Source organism: Saccopteryx leptura, chromosome 9 (assembly GCF_036850995.1).
Source record: "Saccopteryx leptura isolate mSacLep1 chromosome 9, mSacLep1_pri_phased_curated, whole genome shotgun sequence".
Lineage (NCBI taxonomy): Eukaryota > Metazoa > Chordata > Mammalia > Chiroptera > Emballonuridae > Saccopteryx > Saccopteryx leptura.
The window spans coordinates 72,970,918-72,992,641 of record NC_089511.1 but is presented as its reverse complement, the minus strand read 5'-3'; the positions used below and the strand labels follow the sequence as shown (position 1 = coordinate 72,992,641).

At 51.4% G+C, this 21,724-nt stretch overlaps 1 protein-coding gene across 7 annotated transcripts in view; it reads right to left on the bottom strand.

Annotated features, from left to right (window-relative positions):
- Positions 1 to 271: 271 nt before the first annotated feature.
- CHST3 (carbohydrate sulfotransferase 3) overlaps positions 272 to 21,724 on the bottom strand; it is a 39,923-nt gene continuing 18,470 nt past the window's right edge. For 5 of the 7 annotated variants that reach the window (XM_066348606.1, XM_066348608.1, XM_066348611.1 and 2 more), the window contains exons 2-3: positions 7,519 to 7,743; positions 272 to 6,321 (exon numbers count right to left, since the gene is read on the bottom strand). In XM_066348606.1, the coding sequence (XP_066204703.1) occupies positions 5,043 to 6,321; positions 7,519 to 7,658 (1,419 nt within the window). In that variant the 5' untranslated portion in view covers positions 7,659 to 7,743 and the 3' untranslated portion in view covers positions 272 to 5,042. Of the gene's footprint in view, positions 6,322 to 7,518; positions 7,744 to 8,926; positions 9,021 to 21,724 lie in introns of those variants that run through there. The other 2 variants (XM_066348610.1, XM_066348612.1) reach the window with 2 other exon arrangements.

Sequence of the window (21,724 nt, the reverse complement as noted above, 5' to 3'; positions counted from 1 at the left end):
TGCCCCCACTGCCTGGGTATTTATACCCCAGGCCTCATTCTGCTGCCAGCTGCAAGCACGGCACCACCAGCTCTGCCATCCTGGTGACAGACAGAACATTCATCAAGCCCCCTGCACTTGGCCATACTTCTTTTGTGCCTTTCATTCCTCAGCAGGGGCAGTGTCACCCTGTTTCTACAGCTGCTAATTTGTTCCTGTTAGTTTTTATGATTGATGCTGAGAATAATGCAACAGAAAGGCAGAGACACTTCGGATTTTGCTAATTGCATGTTTTCACTTTTAATTAAATAAGTCAAGTAAGCCATCAAGTGATGGGTTCACATTCTGTTCCACAAAGCAGACCCTGACTGGTGGTGGCTGCCAGCTCTCTGAAGGGCAGCTCCTGTGTTCCAGGAGTTGGCAGACTGTAGACACAGCAAGAACATCTGGGACACTGATGGCAAGGGGGCTGGGAGCAGACAGGCCAAGCAGAATGAGCTGCGTACTACACATACACATATGTGTGGACACATGTACTCTCCATGGCCATGCATGGCCATGAAGGGAGTTTCCTGTACCATGTGGGCACGAAACACAACACAGGGCGAGGTCTTGGCAAATAGAGTTTGCAGGATCCAGGAGGGAGCAGAGGAGTCACGCAGACTTGGCCAGGACACACAGATGAGATGGAGGTTCCAGGGGTGCCCATGTCAAGTGAAGTGTTAGGGGAAGCATGGTACATGATACTTTATTTCCAAAATAAAAAACGTGATCTTCAATATGAACTAGGCCCGTGTGGGATAGCACCATGTCTGTACCTTGGAAACACATAACTGATTAGTCACCCAGGCATAATCATGGAATGACAAAGGACACAAGACCAAAGGATCTTGAAGCTCTTAGACATCTGAAATTGCCAATTCTGCTTCATCCTTTTGAGGTAAAGAGGAGCGACGACTCTTCCTGAAACCGTGGCAGTTGAGGCAGTGGCTGCATCCAGGAAACTGGGCCTTCTCCCTCCCGTCTAGCTGGGAATCCTCCCAAGCAAACTCAGAAGTTGAGGCCCCTGGATTTCAGCGGATGCTCCTTCCTTCAGTTTGTAGATTGACAAGACCCACCTGGCCTCTGTGGGAATCCTTCCTTCACCCCCTCTTGCCCTTTAGCTCTCCCTGACTCAGGAACTCATCCTTCTGAGACTGCCTTTGCTTTCAGCCTTTGGGGATTAGAGTGGGAGGCGACTGCCTTGGGGAGGCAGCCACCCAATCTTCTATTCCTGTCCTTCCTAATCCAGGGCCTATCACAGGACAGGCCCTACAGTCAATTAAAACAGACCCTAGTGTGGGAGAGGATGGCCCAGGGCTAGAAGAGACCTTTAGGGTCAGGACCATCTGATGCTTACATCTCCTGTCTGCTGTCTAGGCCAAGCATTATCTTCTGGGTCAGGTGTTCCCTGACCTCCTGCTGGAACTTGTTCCATCATCGGGCAGATGGCAGAGGTGGCAGGGAAAGATGCCACTGTAATGGGCTAAGTGGGTGTTTCTGCTCTTGGAATTTTGGTCAGCGGCTATCCCACTAGATCAGCCTCTGGCTGAGAGTGCTGGCAGACAGGGATTAAACTTTTTATTAAACATTTGTTTCCTGTTCATTGAGTTGTTTATTTTCAAGTGAGTGCATCGCATAATATACTCACATCTCTCAACCTTAGTGATAACCTGCAGGGCTTGTGATAGAGCTGTCCATGTGCTTCTCTTTCCCTCCTCATGGGGTTGCAGGAATCCTGCCCCCATCAACTGCTCCCAGAGATACCCACCCCCCGCCCTCATCTAATGCAAGGTTTACAAACAGGCGCAGAGGAGAAGCCAGGAGTGGGCAATGTGGTGATGGCTTGTGGGTGTTAGACACTGCCCTGTCTCACCAAGGCCTGGAATGTTCTGCACTATTTATATAGGCCAGGCTAAAGAGATCTTCTTCAAGAAGAAAAAAATGAGTAAATGCTCACTGCTGAATGGGCCTCTTGTTCTGGGAAAGCAGTTGCTGTGAGGTGAGGCCTCAAGTGTTCCCTCTGCCCCCAGGCAGGTGGGTGCTGTGGATAGGAAGGCTCCAGGGGCATCAGCAGGGGCAGAGACACCAGGAAACGGAGGCACTAGCCTCCTGCTGGACCACCTTCCCAGGAAAGTGCCATGCTGAAAACCCCAAAGGCATGACTCCAACTAGGTCCCATGGAGTAAAGGTGGCAGTCACCCCCACCGTGTCCTTCCCCAAACCCCCACGGTTCCCAGAGCCGGGAGGAAACACTCACTTGAGTTGCGTCTTGTTTCAGACACCTGGGCAAAGGTCATATGGCAGAAAGGGCTTTACTGTTGCATCTTCAAATTAACAAGAAGAAACCAAGGGATTTCCTTAAACAAAAACTCCTGCAGCTCTGGTTTAGAGCCCTCTTGTATTCTGACCATCTTGGAGTGTCCCTGTGTGTGAAGTGAGTGAATAGTTTCTATTATTACAGTTAGTTTGTATTTCTTGATTTGAGTACAGTTTTGAGTCCCTGCAAATAATAAGGTATTTTCTGTCTCTTCCTTTTCACAAAATAAATAAATTAAGTCAACTTGCAGTATACAAATTGTCAATGTCCTGAGAGGTCCCAAAGGCCCATTCTTGGTATAGTCCGCAGAGCTCAGGGGTGGAGGCTTTGCCCCTGGATATAGAAAGAAAAACATCTGCTGTCCATATTGGGAGGCCCCATGAAGAACCCTGGATAGAGGAGCCTGCCCCACTGCTCCCAGGGGGGAACAATGCAGGGAGCAAGACAGGGGCTGGGGAAGAAACACCAGCACTTCTGGGCCTGCCAGAAAAAAACTGGTCCCAGGATCAAGTTTTCAGAGCTGGAGTCCCTTTGGACCCCAAATTAGAACCAGCTCCCTCTGCACAACTTATTCTTGGACTGGAAAACCCAGAGTGGAGACCTCCTTGGATGGCTAAGTCCACGGTCACACGTAACCCAGCAGCTCAAACACACTGTTTACAATGGACCCCATAACATGGCTGCAATCCTCACCTTTTCAAAAGGCAGTTTCCAGCCAGGACACACCCTTCCTTCCCCATAGCAACACCAGCTGGGCTCAGCTGCTGTGTTTCCCTCAGGTCTATACTCAACCCAGAACTCAGCCCTCTGGATTTGACGACGTGATGATCTGACAGAGAGGTTGACCAGGAAATCAGAAATAGCCCTCAGTGGACGGTTACAGCTTCCTGCAAGTTCTGAGATGGTACTGAGTTTTGCTCCATAGATTGGAGGAGCAGTGGGGAAAGGCTTCCACTTTAGGGACATTTGCTGCTTGGTCATAGGTCCTGCCCACCCAGAAAGTGTGAGTGCACCCGGGAGAGATGTCTAAATCTGGCCTTTTCTCAGGGCAGGGGTGAGGGCTGCTAATTTATGCTACTTCTGGACATGCAGCAAAAATGCTGGTAGTTTCTGAGATTTGTTTCACGTGGCATTCAAACAGAAAAGCCCATGGGGCACTCTGGGTAGTCAAGTGGTCACCTAAGCTCTGAGCCTTCTTAGGGGAGGCTCTTCCTCCAGCAGGAGCCAGAGTGCTGCCCACTGGTCCTCCCAGAGCCCCTTCAGCCCTCAAGCACAGATTGCTTCCAAGAGGCCTTCTGCAGAAACAAAAACAAAAACATAGCCACAAACAAGACAGCGAACCATAAATACCCTAAAAAAAAATAAAAAGAAAACAAATACCCAGCCCATCCCAAGTTAAGCAATAGTCTTCCCACATCCCTAAAGGAGGAGTGCCAGACACTAACAATGTATCCATGGTGACCAACCAGGAGACTGACCTCTGTCCCCTGTCTCCTCAGGGGAGGGCCTATCCTGATGAGACTCATTCCCCAAGAACACTCTGAACTGTCACTGGGGTGCTGCCCTCAGAGCCCTGGCTGGCCGTGGCAGGGCCCATGGGGTGCCTTTTGCTTCCAGGGACCACAGCTGCTTCTGCTAGTGAGGCCTGAGGCATCTTCACATACAGACATGCTCTAGGACAGCAGCCAAGCTGGAATGGGGACTTTGGGCTGCAATCATGCGAGGGTCGACCACACCATTTCAAAACATCCTGCCTGCCAGCAGCAAGGATGTGAACGGGCTGGAGGAGGTAGCCCTGAGACTCCAAGGTGGGCAGGGGCCGTAGACTCAGCAGTTCTGGGTCCAATATTCATCCCAAACCTAGCTGGGAAATAGGGCCATGCCCGTGACCGTGTTTTCTTCCCTTGCTCCCAAATAACTGCAGGCTCCTCTTTACCTGTGTGATGCAGATAAACCCTAGAACCCCCGTGGGCATAAAGCATTGGGACAGCTTGCTGTTTATATATATATATGTATATGGAATTGTGTTTTTATGATGTTTTCCAGTGTGTGTGGTGTACGTGTAGCAGATATTTGTCTTTATACGTGTGTGTTCTGTAGCTCTTTCCAGAGCTGATTCTGTCAGTAACCAGCACAGCTACTCCAGTTATGGATATACTGACTTGGGAAGCCTCAACTGCCGTTCTCTGATCCCCGGGGCTGTTCCAGGCCCTCCCAGGGCCCTTGCCAGATTCCACACTGGGGGTAGAAATCCAGGGACTGTGCTCAGTGCCCGTGGCCCTTTCTGGCTGTTATATATATACTTTGTCTCTGGCACACAGGGTCTACAGGCATTTATGTGTGCTTGATGTATGTTTGTGTGTGTGTGTGTGTGTGTGTGTGTGTGTGTGAGAGAGAGAGAGAGAGAGAGAGAGAGAGAGAGAGAGAGAGGAAGCCTGTCAACAGGCCAGGGCCGCTGGGCCTGCCCCTTGGTCTGGGTTTGAGGGCCCTCAGGAGGCAGGGCACTGTCCTGCGCTCAGCGAGGAGCCCCAGCCCGCAGCTGCGGTGGGGGGCTGGCTGACTGGGGGCTATTCTACAGCAGGGGCAGCCTGGCCTGCTCACTGCGCGGCGTCCCCACCCTCTGCGAACGCCCCAGGCTCAGGCGGCCGGCGCGAGGAAGGCAGGGCGGGACTTTCTCCGGGAGGGACACGCGGGCCCCAGGCCCCTACGTGACCCAGAAGGTGCCGCGCTCCTCCAGCAGGCTGACGGAGCGGTTGGTGAGGGAGGCGGCATCCCGCGCCAGCTTGTAGCCGAAGAGGCGCATGGTGGGGCCGCAGGCGGCCTGCACCACCTGCGCCAGCTTGAAGGGCATGCTGAAGCGCCACTTCTCGAACTGCTCCGAGGAGTTCTTCTGCGTGGAGTAGATGCCGCTGCTGTCCCGGGAGCCCTGCGTGTTCTTCTGGATCCAGTCCTCCACCTGCGGGGTCAGGGGGATGCCGGCGAAGCGGTACATCTCCCGCGCCTTGTCCAGGGGCCGGCGGGCCACGTCCTCGTAGCGCACCAGCATGTAGCGGCCGCGCAGCCAGGCCGGCCGCCGCAGGCCCAGCTCGGCCGACAGGCGGATGCTCTCGCAGTTGCCCCGCAGCCGCTGCACCTCGTCCTCCCTCAGCCGGTCCTGGCCCTCGGCCAGCCACTTCTTCCAGGTTTCGTACTTGCCGGCGAAGGCCACCATGCGGGACGCCAGCACGGCCCGGGGGTCGCGCACCAGCTGGATGACGCGCAGGTCCAGCCGGGGGTCCTCGGCCAGCGGCCGCAGGAACTCGAGCTGCCGGATGCGGACGGCCTTGAGCGCCATGTGCTCCTTGCGGCGGCAGGCCTCGGCGGCCAGCGTCACGTTGAGCGGGCCGCAGCGGCGGCTCTTGCAGTGGTACTTCTCGAAGACCTTCTTGACGAAGGGCGTGCACACCGGGTCCTCGCAGAGCGAGCGGCTGGAGCCGCGGCGGAACAGGAACTGGGTCAGGTGCTCCTCGGGCGGCGGGCTGATGAAGGGCTCCAGCACGGGCAGGTCGCACAGGAAGAGCTGCTTCAGCACGTCGCGGTAGACCAGGGCCGAGCCGGCCGCGTTGGCGCCCCCCGGCTCGAAGGACACCGTGCGCTCGATGTGCCACAGCGGCTCGAAGAGGTAGAAGATGTTGCCCTGCTGGTTGAAGAACTCCCCGACGAAGGAGGAGCCGGTGCGCGTGGTGGCCATCAGGAGCACGTGGCGCCGGGGGCGGGCCCGGGCCGGGCGGGGCGGCGGCACCTCCCCCCGGGCCCCCGCCTCCCCCGCGGGCTGCAGGCCCAGCTGCAGGCTGACGTTTCGCAGGCGGCTCTGCAGCTGCGTGAAGGCCGAGTCCAGCTCGCTCAGGGACAAGAGGGACGCGTTCTCCGCCAAGACCAGGGCTGGGTCGGTGCTGTTGGCATCTACCAGGGACTGGGGGATCTGCTTCAGCTTGTCTGAGACCCTGTGAGGATGAAGGGAGACGAGGGTCATTAACTGCCCGGAGACTCCGTTCCCTGTGTAGCCTCCCAGGCCGATCGCCCAAAGCCTGTCCTAAAAGCCCGATCTTTCCCCAAAATCTGACTTTGAGGCAAGGATTTGAGGGTAAGTAGTGGTCCGGGGATACTGTTACGGGACAAACTGGTAGAGGGGTAGGGAAGTGGAGTGAGGAGAAGTCCATCAGAGAGGAGCAGGCTACTCCTGTAGGCAGATCACTCTGACTGGGGGCCCTGGGAGAGTGCAGAACACAGCCCGGTGCCCTCTCTCCGAGGAGGGAAGGGCCCTGCTGGCCTTGGCTGAGGGCTGCACCTAGAGGCATTCTCTCCCGTCCTTGCACCTTACCAGTGGGGAGGTGGCCAGAACCTATCAGGTGGGAGTGGCAGGGACTTGCAGCAAGGCCTTGGAGGCACAGACTGGAACAGGCCAGGCAGGGCACCAACGTAGTCCAATTCCTACCCGTTTTGGTTGATGCTTTCTTGCAGGGATTGTGCCTGGGAGAACAGGTCTAAGAAATCTTTCTGTGTCTGGCAGGCCCCCTGCACACAGCCCTACACTGAGAACTAGGGGGCAGCCTCCGCAGTGTAGTGTACGTGAGTGCACACCCCTGGAGTTGAGCAGTTCACAACCTGGGCAGCTGCACGTGGCATCCCTGCTCGCCAGGGTGTCTGTAGCAGGGCCCTGCCTAACGATGGGTTCACCCTCATCCATGACTTCGGATTGGCATAGGGGATGTGCTGTTAATTTGAGGCATCATCCTAGAACAGGAAGTTAATTAATAATAAAATACATCGAGCAAGTACTGGACACCAGCAATGTGCCAGGTACTGAGCTAAAAGCTTTTATGTTTTCTTATTTAATCTTTACAGTAAAGTAGGCCCCATCATTAGCCATGATTCATAGAAGAGGAACTGAAGACAGAAAAGTGAAGTAATGTGTTGAAGCTGTCACAGCTAGAAAGGGCCAGAATTAGGATTTCAACACAGGTTGCCTGTGGCCAGAGCCCAAATCTCACCGCTGAGGACTTGTGTATAACCCACTGCCGGGCACAGGAGGGGCCTGGTGGTCACTGGTCACTGCTCACTGCCTTTGCAGGTCCAGAGTGCCCTGTAGCTACCTCTCTCCTGCCCCCTTGATGGGGAAGACTTGTGTTTGCATCCCTCACCTTGATATAATTTTATTTTCCTTTTCAATAAAGACAAAAACAACCACCACAAAAGCCAGGAAAAGGGCATATTTGCTCCTCATCCTCAGACTGTGCAGAAAGTCCCGGCAGTCCTGGGGCAAAGCAAGTCCTTTCTCCATGGGGAAGGGTGGGGCCGTGGGCACTCAGCTCCGGGGCAGCGCTCAGGACCTGGCTCGTTGTCTTCAGGTGGGGGACACCCTCATCCTGTGGAGAGATGGGCTGTCAGGACACCCTTGTTTGCAGAGGAGAATGCAGAGGAGCTTTTTCACCGACTGTTGAGGATCCTGGTCCTGCTCAGCAACCAGAATCCCAGATACACCCTTCTAATGGACTCTGCCCCAGAGAGACTTGAAATCAGGTCATTCAAAATGCTAATGAACTCTCTGATTCACCCATGCCACCTCCATCAGTTTATCCTTTGACCTCACACATGATTCAAAGGCAAGTATATGGAAAAGAATGCTCCTTGTAATACAAATAGCAAGAGTGCAAACATCTAAGGAAAAAGTAACAGGGGAAAATCTACAAATGCTGATGTGAATAACTTATCTGTCTATCATCTTTGTAATTTTATATATATAGCAAGCTTCAGACACAATGTGTTTATGTAGAACTGGGTTTCTTAACCTCAGCACTATTGTTATTTTGGACCAGACAGTTCTGTTGTGGGAGCTCTCTTGTGTATTGTAGGATGTTTAACTGCATTCTTGGCCTCTACTCATTAGATGCCAAGAGCATCCTCTCTGCTCAGATGTAGCAATAAAAAATGTTTCCAGTCACCTTAGCCAGGTAACTCAGTTGGTTAGCATCATACTGATACGCCAAGGTTGTGGGTTCAATCCCCGGTCAGTGCACATACAGGAATCAACCAATGGTGGCATTAATAAGTGGAACAACAAATCGATGTTTCTCTCTCTCTCTCCTGTTCCTCTCTCTCTAAAATCAATTTTAAAAATTCATCAGAAATGTCTCCAGACATTGTCAAATGTTCCCTGGGCAGAGTGGGAGGTGTAAAATTATCCTAGGTTGAGAACTTCTGATATAGTATAATCCCATTTGAAAAAAAATTTTTTCCATGAGAGAAAAATATGTACACTGAATACAAATAGACAGTGACCATGGGGATACACAAGGCCTCTTAACCAAGGGCTGGGAGGTCAAGAGAGAGGGATGGGATGAGTCTTACATTTGCTACATAACACTGTGCACTATTAGAAATTTTATAATGTGTTATTTTAAAAATTTAACTAAAGGAGAAAACCCACTATAGCACATGAATTCTAACAAATTGGCCTTGGTCTTCAGGTTTCAGCTTCCTGGGGCAGCCTCCTATGGGACAGGATGGGGCTCCCTGGCCCCATCACTATACAAAGACTCCCAGTAGGACCTGAGACTTGTCATAAAGCAGCCCTCCTTGTAACGACTTGTTCAGTGCTGATCAGCCCTTCATGGAGGACAGGAAGTTTGTTTTTCATTATCCCTTAGCACTGGGCCAGGAACACAGGGAGACACTCATGCATGATTGCTAAATGACAGAAAGAATAAAAGAATAATGGAGATTCCATAGAAAGTGTGTATATTTTTAAAAGCTGGAGCAAATGCAGCATTGCCCAGTAGAGCCTGAGTCACCATTTCTTTCATTCTTCCTGGCTGCCACACACTTTTCCTGCTCCACGAGCCCCGGATTCCACACAACAACCCCTCCTAAAAGTCTGTCTATCTTTTTCTCCAGAAGGACCCTCCTTCCAAGGAGACAGTCTGCTTCAGGCATGGAAAAACTCTTACTGTGACCTTGTGCAGGGCACCAGGACCATCCCTCCATCCAGAAAAGGTGGGGTTTCGCTAGGGAAGCACCTGGTATCGACATGCAGGAGAGGGAGCGCGGGAGGGGCTGCAGGTAGCCACGCATGGAAGTAGCTTCAGGGACAGCCAGGAAATCTGTCCTTAGGGGATTCTGCACGTGAGCCCTGTGTACCCCGAGGTTCCCAGCTGTGCAAAGCGACAGGCAGCTCTCCCTGATGGGGTCCTGGGGGTGCTTCTTGAGTGTGGGTGGGTGGAGAGGGACCCAAGAGAGAAGAGGGCTGCGAGGATAGCTCCAGGGCAACTGGGATACTCCTACCTCATGGAATTCTTCTGGGCCTTTTCCCATGCACCCGTTAATCAAATATTTCCTGAGCACCTACTGTGCGCCTGCTTCTGCTCCATGCAGCAGTGAATGGGCAGAGCCGGTCCATGCCCTCCTGAAACTCACACTCTGTGTGGAAGGGCCGAGCAGAATGCTATGGATAGCCAAAGTTTACTGAATGCTTTCTACTCTGTGCCAAGTATCATGCTAAGCACTTGATCTGCATTTCTGCATCAAATTCTTATGGAAGTCATATTACAGATGAGGAAATGGAGGTTAGAGAGGTTAAGTAACTGGCCCAAGTTCCCTCCAGCAGTGGCCTGGTCACTTCTGCCTCTCCAGGTCATTCAAGCCTCTTAATGCTCCCAGTGACCCCCATTGTAGCACATATAGTAGGGCTTTCCAGCTGATGGTCTGTTTGTCTGTCTTGCTTCCTGAAGTCGGGACTAGCATCTAGAATGGCACTCGGCACACACCAGCTGCCCAGCATGAGTAAACATGGCAGAACTGGTGCCTGGCAGACTGTTGGCATGAATTTGCAGAATGACTGGCAGGGCCATGTTTCCCATGCACCTGTTTAAGCCTGTGGTGGGTGCGAGGTTTCCTGTCCTACTGAGAGAGTGAGACCTGACACTAAGTCTGCAGGGCACAGGCGTTGAAATCCCGACTTTCTGCCTTCTTAGCTCTCAGCCGAGAGTTGCCTGGGTCTTATGGTGTGAGGGAAGCAGAAGGCACTAAAACCAGACGTACTGGGTTCCAGTCCTTCCTGAGTGTCTACTATGTAGTGTAACCCTGTATAAGTGACTTAACCTCTCTGGGCCTCAGTTTCTTCACCTGTAGCATGAATAGGGTAGTACTTGCTGCATAAGGTTGCTGTGAGGAACAGTATCTGGTGCATGGTAAGAGTTCAGTAAATACTAGAGAGGGAAGAAAAGGTAGGGGTGGTACAGGGGAGCTGTCTTCTCCCTTCTAAGTCTAACATCCTTGATAAATTTAGAATTTTGGTTGCCTTGATGACAAAGCTCCTGAACCTCCTCCTCCCCTCTCTCCCAGGCACTGTTTCTGTTGGAGGGGCCATCCCAGCCTCACCCCCCCCCCATAATACAGGGCTCCTAGGAACTCTCCCAGCACTGCCCTATAAGGAAGCAGCAAGGGTGCAAGCGCTCTCTGACAGGAAACACAGGCAGGCTGCCGGCTCCTCTGGCCGGCCCAGAAGGCGGTGAGTGGGTGCACAGGCAGCAGATGAGGGAGGTTTAGAGGTCCCTGGGGCAATGTGGGAGGTCCCCTGGGGCAGGAGGTAGGGAGGGTCACAGGTGCCAGGGGGTCACAGAGTCATGAGCAAGGTGGACAGGGCCAGGATAGGGTCACCTGCAAAACTCAAGGCAGACCCTGCCCTGCAGGAAGCCCTCTGAGAGAAGTGGGTCTGTGACATCTGAGACACAGGACAGAACTTCATACCGCCTCCCTCCCAGACCCGTGGTGCCCAGGCCAGCCTGCTTCCTTGCTCGCTCACGGGCAGAATGCAACATTTTCTCCTTCTCCTGGTGGGTGCCGCCTTCCAGGGGGCACTTGAGAGCATTCCTCCCCACAGCACCCGGCAGTGGTGTGACAGCCCGAGGAAAAGGTGGTGGATGCCAGCAGAGGACACATTTCCAGCGCGCCTGGGTCAATGGTGAAGGTCAGGGGCACGAGCCAGCCCACTTCTGCCTGGACAGTGGTGGGACAGCTGCCCTCAGCCCACTTATACCCAGTGCTCAGCTCAACTGTCCCCTCCTCTGGAATCCTGCCCTGACCACCAGCCTAACCACTGACTGTCTCCCCTCCCCATCCTTTTCCCTCTCACTGCCTTTTTGACGAAAATAGACTTGCTTACTGCCTATTTTGGCCACCTAATGTCAGTTCCAAATGACAGCGCCGCCTGTCTGCCCAGAACCCCAGTGCCCTGCCCTGTGCGTTGGGCACAGAGCGAGTGTGCCATAGTTCTTGTGGACGAACAGAAGAAGGTCTTCCAGAGCATTTAGCTCAGTGTTAGATGCTTAATTGTTCTAAATTCATGGGAAATGTGAAGAAAAGCAGTTGTGTGCTGTGTTGAATATATGCCTCAGTGTGTACTGTACGTGTGTCCTATGGGTGTGGGTTATGAATGTGTGTCTCAGTGTGTGCTATGAGCATGTGCTGACTGGGTGCTACAGGCATATACTATGGGCATGTGCTAGTGTGTACTATAGACGAAACTTCAGGCTTTGCACTTCACATATATCAGTCTCTTGAATTATATCAATCTGAGATACTGTTTTGAGGACAAAGAAACTAAACTTTGTGGCTTGCAGTTCAAGTCTCTACAGCTGTATTTAATGACAGGAGAACAGAAAACAGCCAAAGGCACCCTGGACAAATCTTAGTGAGGGAACACTGGAAAGAAAGTGGGCGGTGAGCAGAGGTCCTAAACTCTAAGCTCAGGCATCCCTATCCTGCTCTCCCCCAGGGGGCCTTTCTGCTCAGGCCTCTCTCCTGGCCTGGCAAGGGGCCCTTAGACAACAGTTTTCTACTTGGGTGGCTCCCAGCCAGGCCCTTGGCTTCCCTGGGCCTTCCACTGAGGCCCCAGTGGACACAGCCCACCCCTGGCTCCTCCTGGGGAAGGCGGGGTCCCTGCGTCTGCTGTGAATGGAGCTATGATAAGGGGCAGGCCCTGCCAGACATTGCATCAGGCTGCGGAACTCCACTCCCCTTTAGTGCTCAGGGCCAAGAGCCCGGCAGGGACCGGGGCCTCAGCTGCTGCAGGCCCTGCTCACATGGCCCTTCCACAGGCGGGAGGAGGGGCCCCAGAGAGGGGGCCTGGGGGAGGGCAGAGCTGAGAGGGAGGGGGCTCCAGGGGCAGGCATGGCAGCAGTGACACCCATGGTGGGAAGACTGAGTCAACACACAGGCAGTCCCAGAACCCAGGGGCTGTCACACCATGCCATATTGCCAGGCACCTGGGAGGGGGGAGCTTGGGAGGGTTTCTGTGAGTTGTCTCTGAATCCGCTGGAGAGTGGAGACAGAGTCAGGATGGAGCCAGAGCTCAAACGCTGGGCTGGGCCTTTATTGTGGACAATCTTCACTTGGAGAACACAAGCCTGTCCAGTGGCCTGCCAGGCCAGGTTGTGTCTCACATAGCCACATCCAGAGATGGCTTGGGAAGGATCAGGTCCCCCAATATCTCCAGTTTAGTATCTGACAGGTGTGTAAATGCCCAGAGGCTGCTGGATGGACCAGTGAGTGAAGGAAGGAGAGAAGGAAGGAGAGAATGAAGAAATGAATGAAGGCCTGAGCAGCTCAGGGCGATCATGACACGCCATGCACACTTGTGCTCAGGGCTCCAGCTTCCTCTCCCAGAACAAGCCCATCTATACCCTCCCGTGAGCACCTGTCCAACCTCAGCCAAGACAGACTAGAAGCAGCCAAAGGTGAAGGTATGTCACCTGAGTGGCAGTGGACATCCAAGAGCTTGTGAGAAGCTGTGGCCAGAGCCCTGGGATAGACCATGTGGCTGAGGACTGCCAGATTCAGGGAACCAGCCCTGGCTGGAAAAGACCCCAGCTGCCCCTCAGCCCTGTTTGCTGTGTGGAGACATGGGGGGACACACTCTTTACCCCCATGTGACACAGCCATTTCACAGGGGCCAGCTCAGCTATGGAAGTGGCATGTCCTGTGCACACCCCAAGGCCGGCAGCTGCATGAAATACAGGGCTCCAGAGACCAGTCCCCGGCCTCCCATCAGCAGAGGCACTTCCCATGCCTCTAATGTTGAATCCCAGGCCCTGGGCCAGCTTGGAACTGACCCACGACTCCGGGCTTTGCTGCATTTGGCTGCCGAAGAGCTGAGGTGGAGGCTGGCGTCCAGGACGCCCATAACCATGGAGCCAGGCAGCCTGGTAGGGAGTCTGTTGGCTTGTTTGGAGCTAACCTCCAAGATCCATGATTCATGGCCAACGACATGCACCCAGATGTGGAACCCCAACATGTCAGAAGCAACTTGAGTGTCCCCCCAGATAGGGCTGGCTGACCAAGTGCAGTGCATGGGCACAATGAAAGCAAGCCACAGGGCTGAGAATGCTGCACAGCCAAAACACTGGAGTAGAAACTGATATTCTTTTCATTCATATTGTGTGAATTTTTATTTTTTTGTGTGACAGAGATCGAGAGAGACAGAGAGAGGGACAGATAGGGACAGACAGACAGGAAGGGAGAGAGATGAGAAGCATCAATTCCTCGTTGCGGCACCTTAGTTGTTCATTGATTGCTTTCTCATATGTGCCTTGACCGGGGGGCTACAGCAGATCGAGTGACCCCTTGCTCAAGCCAGCGACCTTTGAGCTTTGCTCAAACCAGAGGAGGCCACGCTCAAGCTGGCGACCTTGGGGTTTTGAACCTGGATCCTCTGCGTCCCAGTCCGATGCTCTATCTACTGCGCCACCGCCTGGTCAGGCAATTGTGTGAATTTTTGATGACCATGCACATGTATCACTTAAGTAAGTTTTAAAATCTAACCTGAAACTTAAAAAAAGAAATATAAGATCACTTTGGAAGCGGTGTGGAAAATGCTGTGGATGAGGGCAGGTCTTGGGGTTGAGAGACCAGTTGGTTCTTTCTGCAGTGGTTCAGGAGAGCGGGGTAAAGAGAGAAGACAGATACGCGAGACATTAAGAAGCTGGCACGATGCTTGTGCAATGTACAACATGCCTCTGTCTTGAAGACAGTACCCTGTGTGAAATAAGCAAGGCACAAAAGGACAAGTATTCTATGATTCCACTTACATGAGGTGCCTAAGGACTCAAACTCATAGAGACACAAGATAGAGGGTGGTTGCCTGGGGCTGGCGGAGGGGACGGGGAGTTGGTATTCCACGGGGACAGAGTGTCAGGCTGGGAAGATAAAAAATTCTGGAGCTGGATGGTAGTGATGGGCGTAAAACAGTGTAGGTGCACTTAACGCCACTGGACTGTGCATCTCAAAATGGTTAGAACAGTACATTTTCTGGTGTGTGTATTTCCCACAGTAAGACAATGGCTCAGTAAGCAGTGAAGCAGTGGGGAGTAGGGGACAGAGGGCTCCAGGAGGCTCCCTGGCTCTTCCCTGGACAGTGGTCCGATTCTCCGCTGCACCCGCAGTGCCCGGCACAGCCTCTGGTAGAGTGCCTGGCACATGGCAGGGCTCGGTAATATTTGTGAAGTGAATGAATGGATTCATACACTGTCTTGAAGAGTTAGCTGTGGTTTCCTGGAGGCTGGTCTTCTCTCCCCCAGTGCTGGTGTTATACTGGACACACAGAAGATGCCATTGATAAAAGAGCGTTAATCTATTGCACAGAAAGATGTTCACATCATGATGCTGCACTGAAAAAGGACACACCAGTATCTAAAGTAGGATTCCATTTTATAAAAAATGTGTATGTGTACACCAAATATGTAGCTATAGAGAAAGACAGACACCCTGGAAAAGTCTGAACAAGTTCAGTGTGATTTTCTCTGCAGCTGTGGGTACACTTGACTTCCTTGATTTTGCTTATTGTCTTTGAAGCCCTGAGACCTTGGGAAAGAAACTTAAACCTGAGTGGTTTCCTCATCTGCAAACAGGGACATTTATAGCATCTACTGTAAACTCAGTGGACACAGGAATTCAATGAGAGAATGCTGGTGAAATGCTTAACCCAAGCTGAAGAGGTGGTAAGTGGGACTAGTAAGACCACTCGCCCTGTCTTGACAGATGCAGAATATTCTGTGGCTTGCACATGGGTGGCGAGTATTGGAAGGGGGGGGGGTCTCAGTGCCCTAAAAATAACCAAGTAAAGGAAACAATGATAACCTGACCTGACCACCAGCTGGAAGTGTTCCTCGAGCCACCATCCACTTGTTTGTGGATGGCATTTGGCTCTGGGTATCTCATTCTGGACTCTTGGCCTCACCTGGAGATAAACTTAGTGGCCTTCCCTATCCCAGGCACTGCAGCCGTCTGCAGCCCTGCAGCAGCAGGGCAGCCAGAGGGAGACCCAGGAACACCAGAGGCAGAACCTTAGGATGCTCTCTTCCTGGGGGCCAGAGCTGGCTCACAAATCCCACATGGCCCTGCATGGCCCGGAAGGGCTGACACGCTGACAAGAGTGTGGCCACAGGAATGACAGGAGCCATGGGGTAGGGCTGGGACAACAGACCCTTGCGGGGCAACCTTCTGTACTCTGACTGTTGGGAAGAGCTGTCAGGCAGCCGGTAAGCTGAATGGCAGTGGATTTTGCCCCAGGACAGAACCATGTTGTCAGCAGCAGCTCAGGCCAGCAACCTAGACAAAGAAGCTTGGCTTTCCAACTTTAGTTGTTCTTGCCTTCGACTGTTCAAGTCTGCAGGGGCATGTCTTTCCAAAAGGTCCAGGAGAAATCTGTCCTATACCACCTCACCAATCCTGAAAATCATGGCCCTTTCCCTAAAACTGCAGAATGTCAGCACTTGAAAGGGCTTGGAAATTTTCTTATCTACCCTTCCTTATTTTTTAGCTATAGAAACTTGGGCTCAGAGTGTGGAAATGCTTGGCCTCGGCATACAACTGGATGGTGACAAGACGAACTACTGCGTAGGTCTCCCATCTCCCAGGTTAGTAATGGCCCTCCCCAACTTGATCACGCTGGCTCTCATTAACCCACTCAAGAACCTTCATGTGGGGATGGCACACATCCTACCACTCAGCCATCCTGTGCCTGGAGCAGACATCATAATCAATCATCATCCTCTTTAGCTGAGACTAGATGTTGCCTCATAAGCCTTCTCAATGCAGTGCCAATCCATTAAAGTTGGCACGTGAGATAAAACTGATTTGCCTTCCCAACTTTGCAGAATCCTTACTGGCTATCACACAGAATTCCTCAGCACTCGTCAGCTTGGCACTCTACTATCTGGCACCCCCCAGCAGTGCCAGCCCCAATCCCAAATCTCTTTGCATATAAACCCTCTATTCAAGCACATATGTCTTGTACATCCATCCTCCAAGCCTTTCACTTAGCAGATAAACCCCTTTACTGAACGAAACACCTCAGATTATGATTAATAGTGAGGTTACTAAGAACAGTTAACGCATCAAAATTTACCCAGGACATTGCTTTTTGAAAAGCAAGAGTTTGCTTAAAGGCTTTAATCACTGTAAAAAAAAAAAAAAATAGAAGACTGGATAAAGAAGATGTGGCACATATACACCATGGTACACTATTCAGCCATAAGAAATGATGACATCGGATCACTTACAACAAAATGGTAGAATCCTGATAACATTATACGGAGTGAAATAAGTAAATCAGAAAAAAACAAGAACTGCAGAATTCCACACATTGGTGGGACATAAAAACGAGACTAAGAGACATGGACAAGAGTGTGGTGGTTATGGGGTGGGGGGAGGAGGGAGAGGGGGAGAGGGAGGGGGAGGGGCACAAAGAAAACTAGATAGAAGGTGACGGAGGACAATCTGACTTTGGGTGATGGGTATGCAACATAATTGAATGACAAGATAACCTGGACATGTTTTCTTTGAATATATGTACCCTGATTTATTGATGTCACCCCATTAAAATTAATAAAAATTTATTTATTAAAAAAAAAAGAACTGCAATGGATGCAAGGTTCTCATAATTCCACCTTCCCCTTTCTTGGCTTTTGCTCTCATGAACGAGAGTGGAGGTGGAGTTGCAGAGAGCCTAGGAAATTACACAGAACCACTGCCAACCCATTCTGCACACATCTTTACATGGCTAATTTTACATTATTACTCACATGCCTTTATATGTTTTTATGAATAAGAGCCAAAATTAAAAAGTCTTCAGGCTTCCCCAAAGAATATTTTTGGGGGTTTTTTGGAAAATTTGGGCAAGTCCACTGGAATGTGTCTTGAGTGTGGACACCATCTGCTATGGGTATTAGAACGGAAAAAGGTTGAGGCCAGTTGCCTAAAGAAAGCATGTAAGGACAAATTGGAACGATATGTGGTGTCATTTTTTCCACATATTAGATTGAAGAACAAACTGTTTTATAATATACCGTGGGTGAAGTTTGGGGAAACAGCCTGGTGCTCATCCAGTTCCCTCACACCCTTCCCCTTCTCCTGCCTCCCTTGCAGGTAGGCTGAGGCCACATGACCAGGTTCTGATTAGTGGGATGCAGGTTAAAGTGAGGTAAGCCACTTCAAGTCCTGGTCCTTAAAATGGTCCCACACATTTTTCTGGCCCTCTCTTCTCTTGCTGTGGCAACACTGGAGGCCACATGTGCCAACATTGCCAACTGGTTTGAATACAAGTTGGAAGCCACCCAGATCCTGAGCTGCTGCTTGGAGGGCCACCCAACCTGTATCAGATGTGGTCCGAGTGAAAGACAAGCCTTTGTGGACTAAGCCGCTGGTCTGTTTGTTACTGCAGCATAGCCTATTCTGTCCTAAGGCATAGCATTCTCTCGTAACGTTGATAGGAGTGTCTGTTTTAAAGGCAATTTGGCAAAATCATCAGAATTTTAAATATGCACACTTTTGACCCTATGAAGGCCTAGAACTCCACTTCTAGGAATTAATCTTGCAGATACACCTGCACGGTTATAAGGACACATTCAATAGCAAACTGTTAATAATTGCAAGAAGCTGAAAATGACCTTAATGTCTGTGAATAAACAAAAACAAACATCAAAAAACAACAACACACCAGTTAGATAAATGGCAGTACATTTATCGGTATAATACTCTGCAATGCTTAAAAAGAAAGAGGTCGCTCTGTATGGGCTGATATGAAATGCTGTTCAGGATTAAGTAATACAAGTGAGGGTCAAGAGTGTGTGCTGTACTACGATCTGTGAAAATCGGGGTGGATACCCCTGAATGCTGGGACGTGCTTAGAATATCTCTAGAGAGAGAAACCAGAAGTTGGCAAGTGGTTGAGGCAACTGGGAAATGGGGGCGGGAATGAGGACCCACTTTTCACTTATACCCTCTTGTAGTATCTGAATTTGTTACCATTTTTATTTATTATCTTTTCCAAATAAAAGGAAATGGTTATGAAATAGAGTGTATGGAGTGGTGTTCCAATCCATTGCCCTATATAGCAGGTCCCTGAATAACATCCTTTCATTCAATATCATTTCATTATAATGTGAAGAAAAATAAATTGATTTTCAGCTGGGGCCACTGTCTGCATGGAGTTTGCATGTTCTCATGTCTTTTCTCTGCTCCTCCAGTTTCCTCCCACATCTAAAATATGTGCGTGTGGGTGATTGGCATTTCTCAATTGTTCCACTGAGTGTGTGTGTGTGTGTATGTGTGTGAGTGTGAATGCACCCTGCCCCGGAAGGGTGTCCTGTCCAGAGTGAGGGCCGGCCTTGTGTCCTGACCTGCAGGGAGAGGCTCCTCCACCTGACACCCTGAACTGGAATAAGCGGGTTAGATGGAAAATAATTCTTACTTGCATTTCCCGCGTTTTTTTTTTAAAAGACTTTATTTATTCAATTTTCAGAGAGAGAGAGAGAGAGAAGGAGGAGCAGGAAGCATCAACTCTCATATATGCCTTGACTAGGCAAGCCCTGGGTTTTGAACCGGGGACCTCAGTGTTCCAGATCAATGCTTTACCCCACTGCGCCACCACAGGGTCAGGCCATTTCCCACCTTTTTTTTGCACAGATGAGTTGTATTAATTTTATGATGAATAAAACTTGAGTTCAATAACTTTATGTAATATGTTTTTTTTCAAATTTCAGGCCCCAAAATTAAGGTGCATCTTATATACACGGGAGCATCTTATACATGGGGAAATACAGAATACATCATATCGCTTAAAGTTGCAGCTTTCAAAAACCTGCTGATGACATTGAGGACTTACTGTATGTAGCTAACACTTAAAATTTACTTTAGTGACAGGTTGTCTAAGAAACTTTGTGATGAACTTAACCCAGCACAAGCAACAGGGGGCGGGAGACCGGGCGACTGTACCAGGTGTACAGCATCTTGAACCGAACAGTGCTGTTAAACTGAGGACAGCACATAATTCTCATCCCATGAACCTAAACCAATAGATTAGTATTGGCTGCCTGGAGCCCTAGGATGAGAATAATTCTGAGGTCAAGCTTATTTTCTGTGGCCTGGAAACACCTGAACTTGGCCATTGCCAGTTTCAGGCTTCTCAGCTGGGAGGACAAATCAATTTCAATGTGGGGGGCTAAGGCTGGTCAACCGGAAGTGGCTGCCTGGAGTGCGGCAGTCAGAAAGGGGGGTGGGTATCCTGAGGAGAAGAGTGCTGGGACTGCCTGGTGACGCGGGCCATGGCGGGAGGGGCGGTGTGGCGCGCTGCACTTGCGTGGTCAGCTTGAGCACTGCATCTGAACCCGGACAGCAGGTGAGAATCACCTGGGGAGTTTCAGAAATGACTGAAGCCTGAGTCCCACCCCAAGAGATTATGACCAGATTGGTCTGGGTCTGGCTGGGGCATGAGTATTTAAAGCTCCCCAGGTGGTTCTAATCTAGGATCAGCCAAGATCAAGAGCTGTTCCTAGAACCCAGCTTCCTCAGGGCTGCGCAGAGAGCAGGAGCGCCTGCCTGTGTGTGTTGGCTCAGGGGCCGGGCCCAGTGGGCGGGGGCTGCCATCTCTTGCTGACCAGGGATGGTGCCGGATGAACACAGACCTATGTTCCTTGTTTTACCCAGGATGTAACAAGCCTGGGGGAATTTCTAGGCCTGTGTTTGTGGGGTCCATTTAAAATCTGCTCCCTTATATACCATGATATAAAAGAAAAAACCCTCTTCTTCTCCACTGTGTGTTTCTTTCCTGTGTGTCTCCTTTTCTTTTACAAGAAACATTACTCTGATCACCAAATGTGTGGGTCCCCAAGTCTCTGACAGATGGAAGGGTGTCCTACAATTGGACTCAGTCCTGACACTGTCTATGTAGAGATAGTGTCAGATCTCACAGATTCTCAGGTTAAGGGCTCAGTTCCATAATGCTGCTCCACCTCACCCCCAACCAGAGTAACCCCATTAGAACAGGAGACGCTGCTAATGCTCTTATCACTTAGGGTTTTAGGAGCTCTGTACCAGGAACCAGTATCTCATACATGGTGTGGGGCAGCCGTGTTAGGCTTGCTCACCGGTGTACCAGCTACAAGCACTTTGCTTGATTAGTGCGTGAGCACGTGGCAGAGGCACATGTGCATGGCCTATATAAGGCTATGGGTGCTTGCGCTCAGGAGAGACTGGGGACTGTGAATGCATGGATTGCTTGCCCACCACTGTGAGGGGCCATATTGCTGTTTGTTTGCCTGAGGCGGTTTCTCCTGCCTGTGTGCTTGTCCACCATTGTGAGACTCTATTAAACAGAATGGCCCAACCCTTTCTGGCTCCACAGTTTTTCTACCATCTGCCTGAATCCAATGTGACCCTGCCTGGCCTCGGCTACTGGCATTACATCTGGCGTAGCGGGCAGGGTTCGGAGCAGGTTGGTATGGAGCTGCCGACACCCTTGAGGGGTGGAATAGAGGAGTGGCTGTACCCAGTGGCTCCCTGTTGGGGACCGTGGGCTGGGTGTATTTTACAATCGTGCAAGGAAAAACCAAGAGATCTGTGCGAGAAGCTGAGCGAGGCTGAAAGCTCCAGGATGAGCTGCATACGAGCAGCAACGACTGCGGGAACTGGAGCGAGCGCTGGAGGAGGAGGCCGACTGGGTTTGAGAGCTGCAGACACCGACAGCCCCTGGAACCGGAGCGAGCGCTGGAGGAGGAGGAGGCCGACTGGGTTTGAGAGCTGCAGACACCGACGGCCCCTGGAACCAGAGCGAGCGCTGGAGGAGGAGGCCGACCGGGTTTGAGAGCTGCAGACACCGACGGCCCCTGGAACCGGAGCGAGCGCTGGAGGAGGAGGCCGACCGGGTTTGAGAGCTGCAGACACCGCCGGCCCCTGGAACCGGAGCGAGCGCTGGAGGAGGAGGCCGACTGGGTTCGAGAGCTGCAGACACCGCCGGCCCCTGGAACTGGAGCAGTCTACAGGTTCGTGAGCACAGTTTGCTCTGTAAGTTGAACG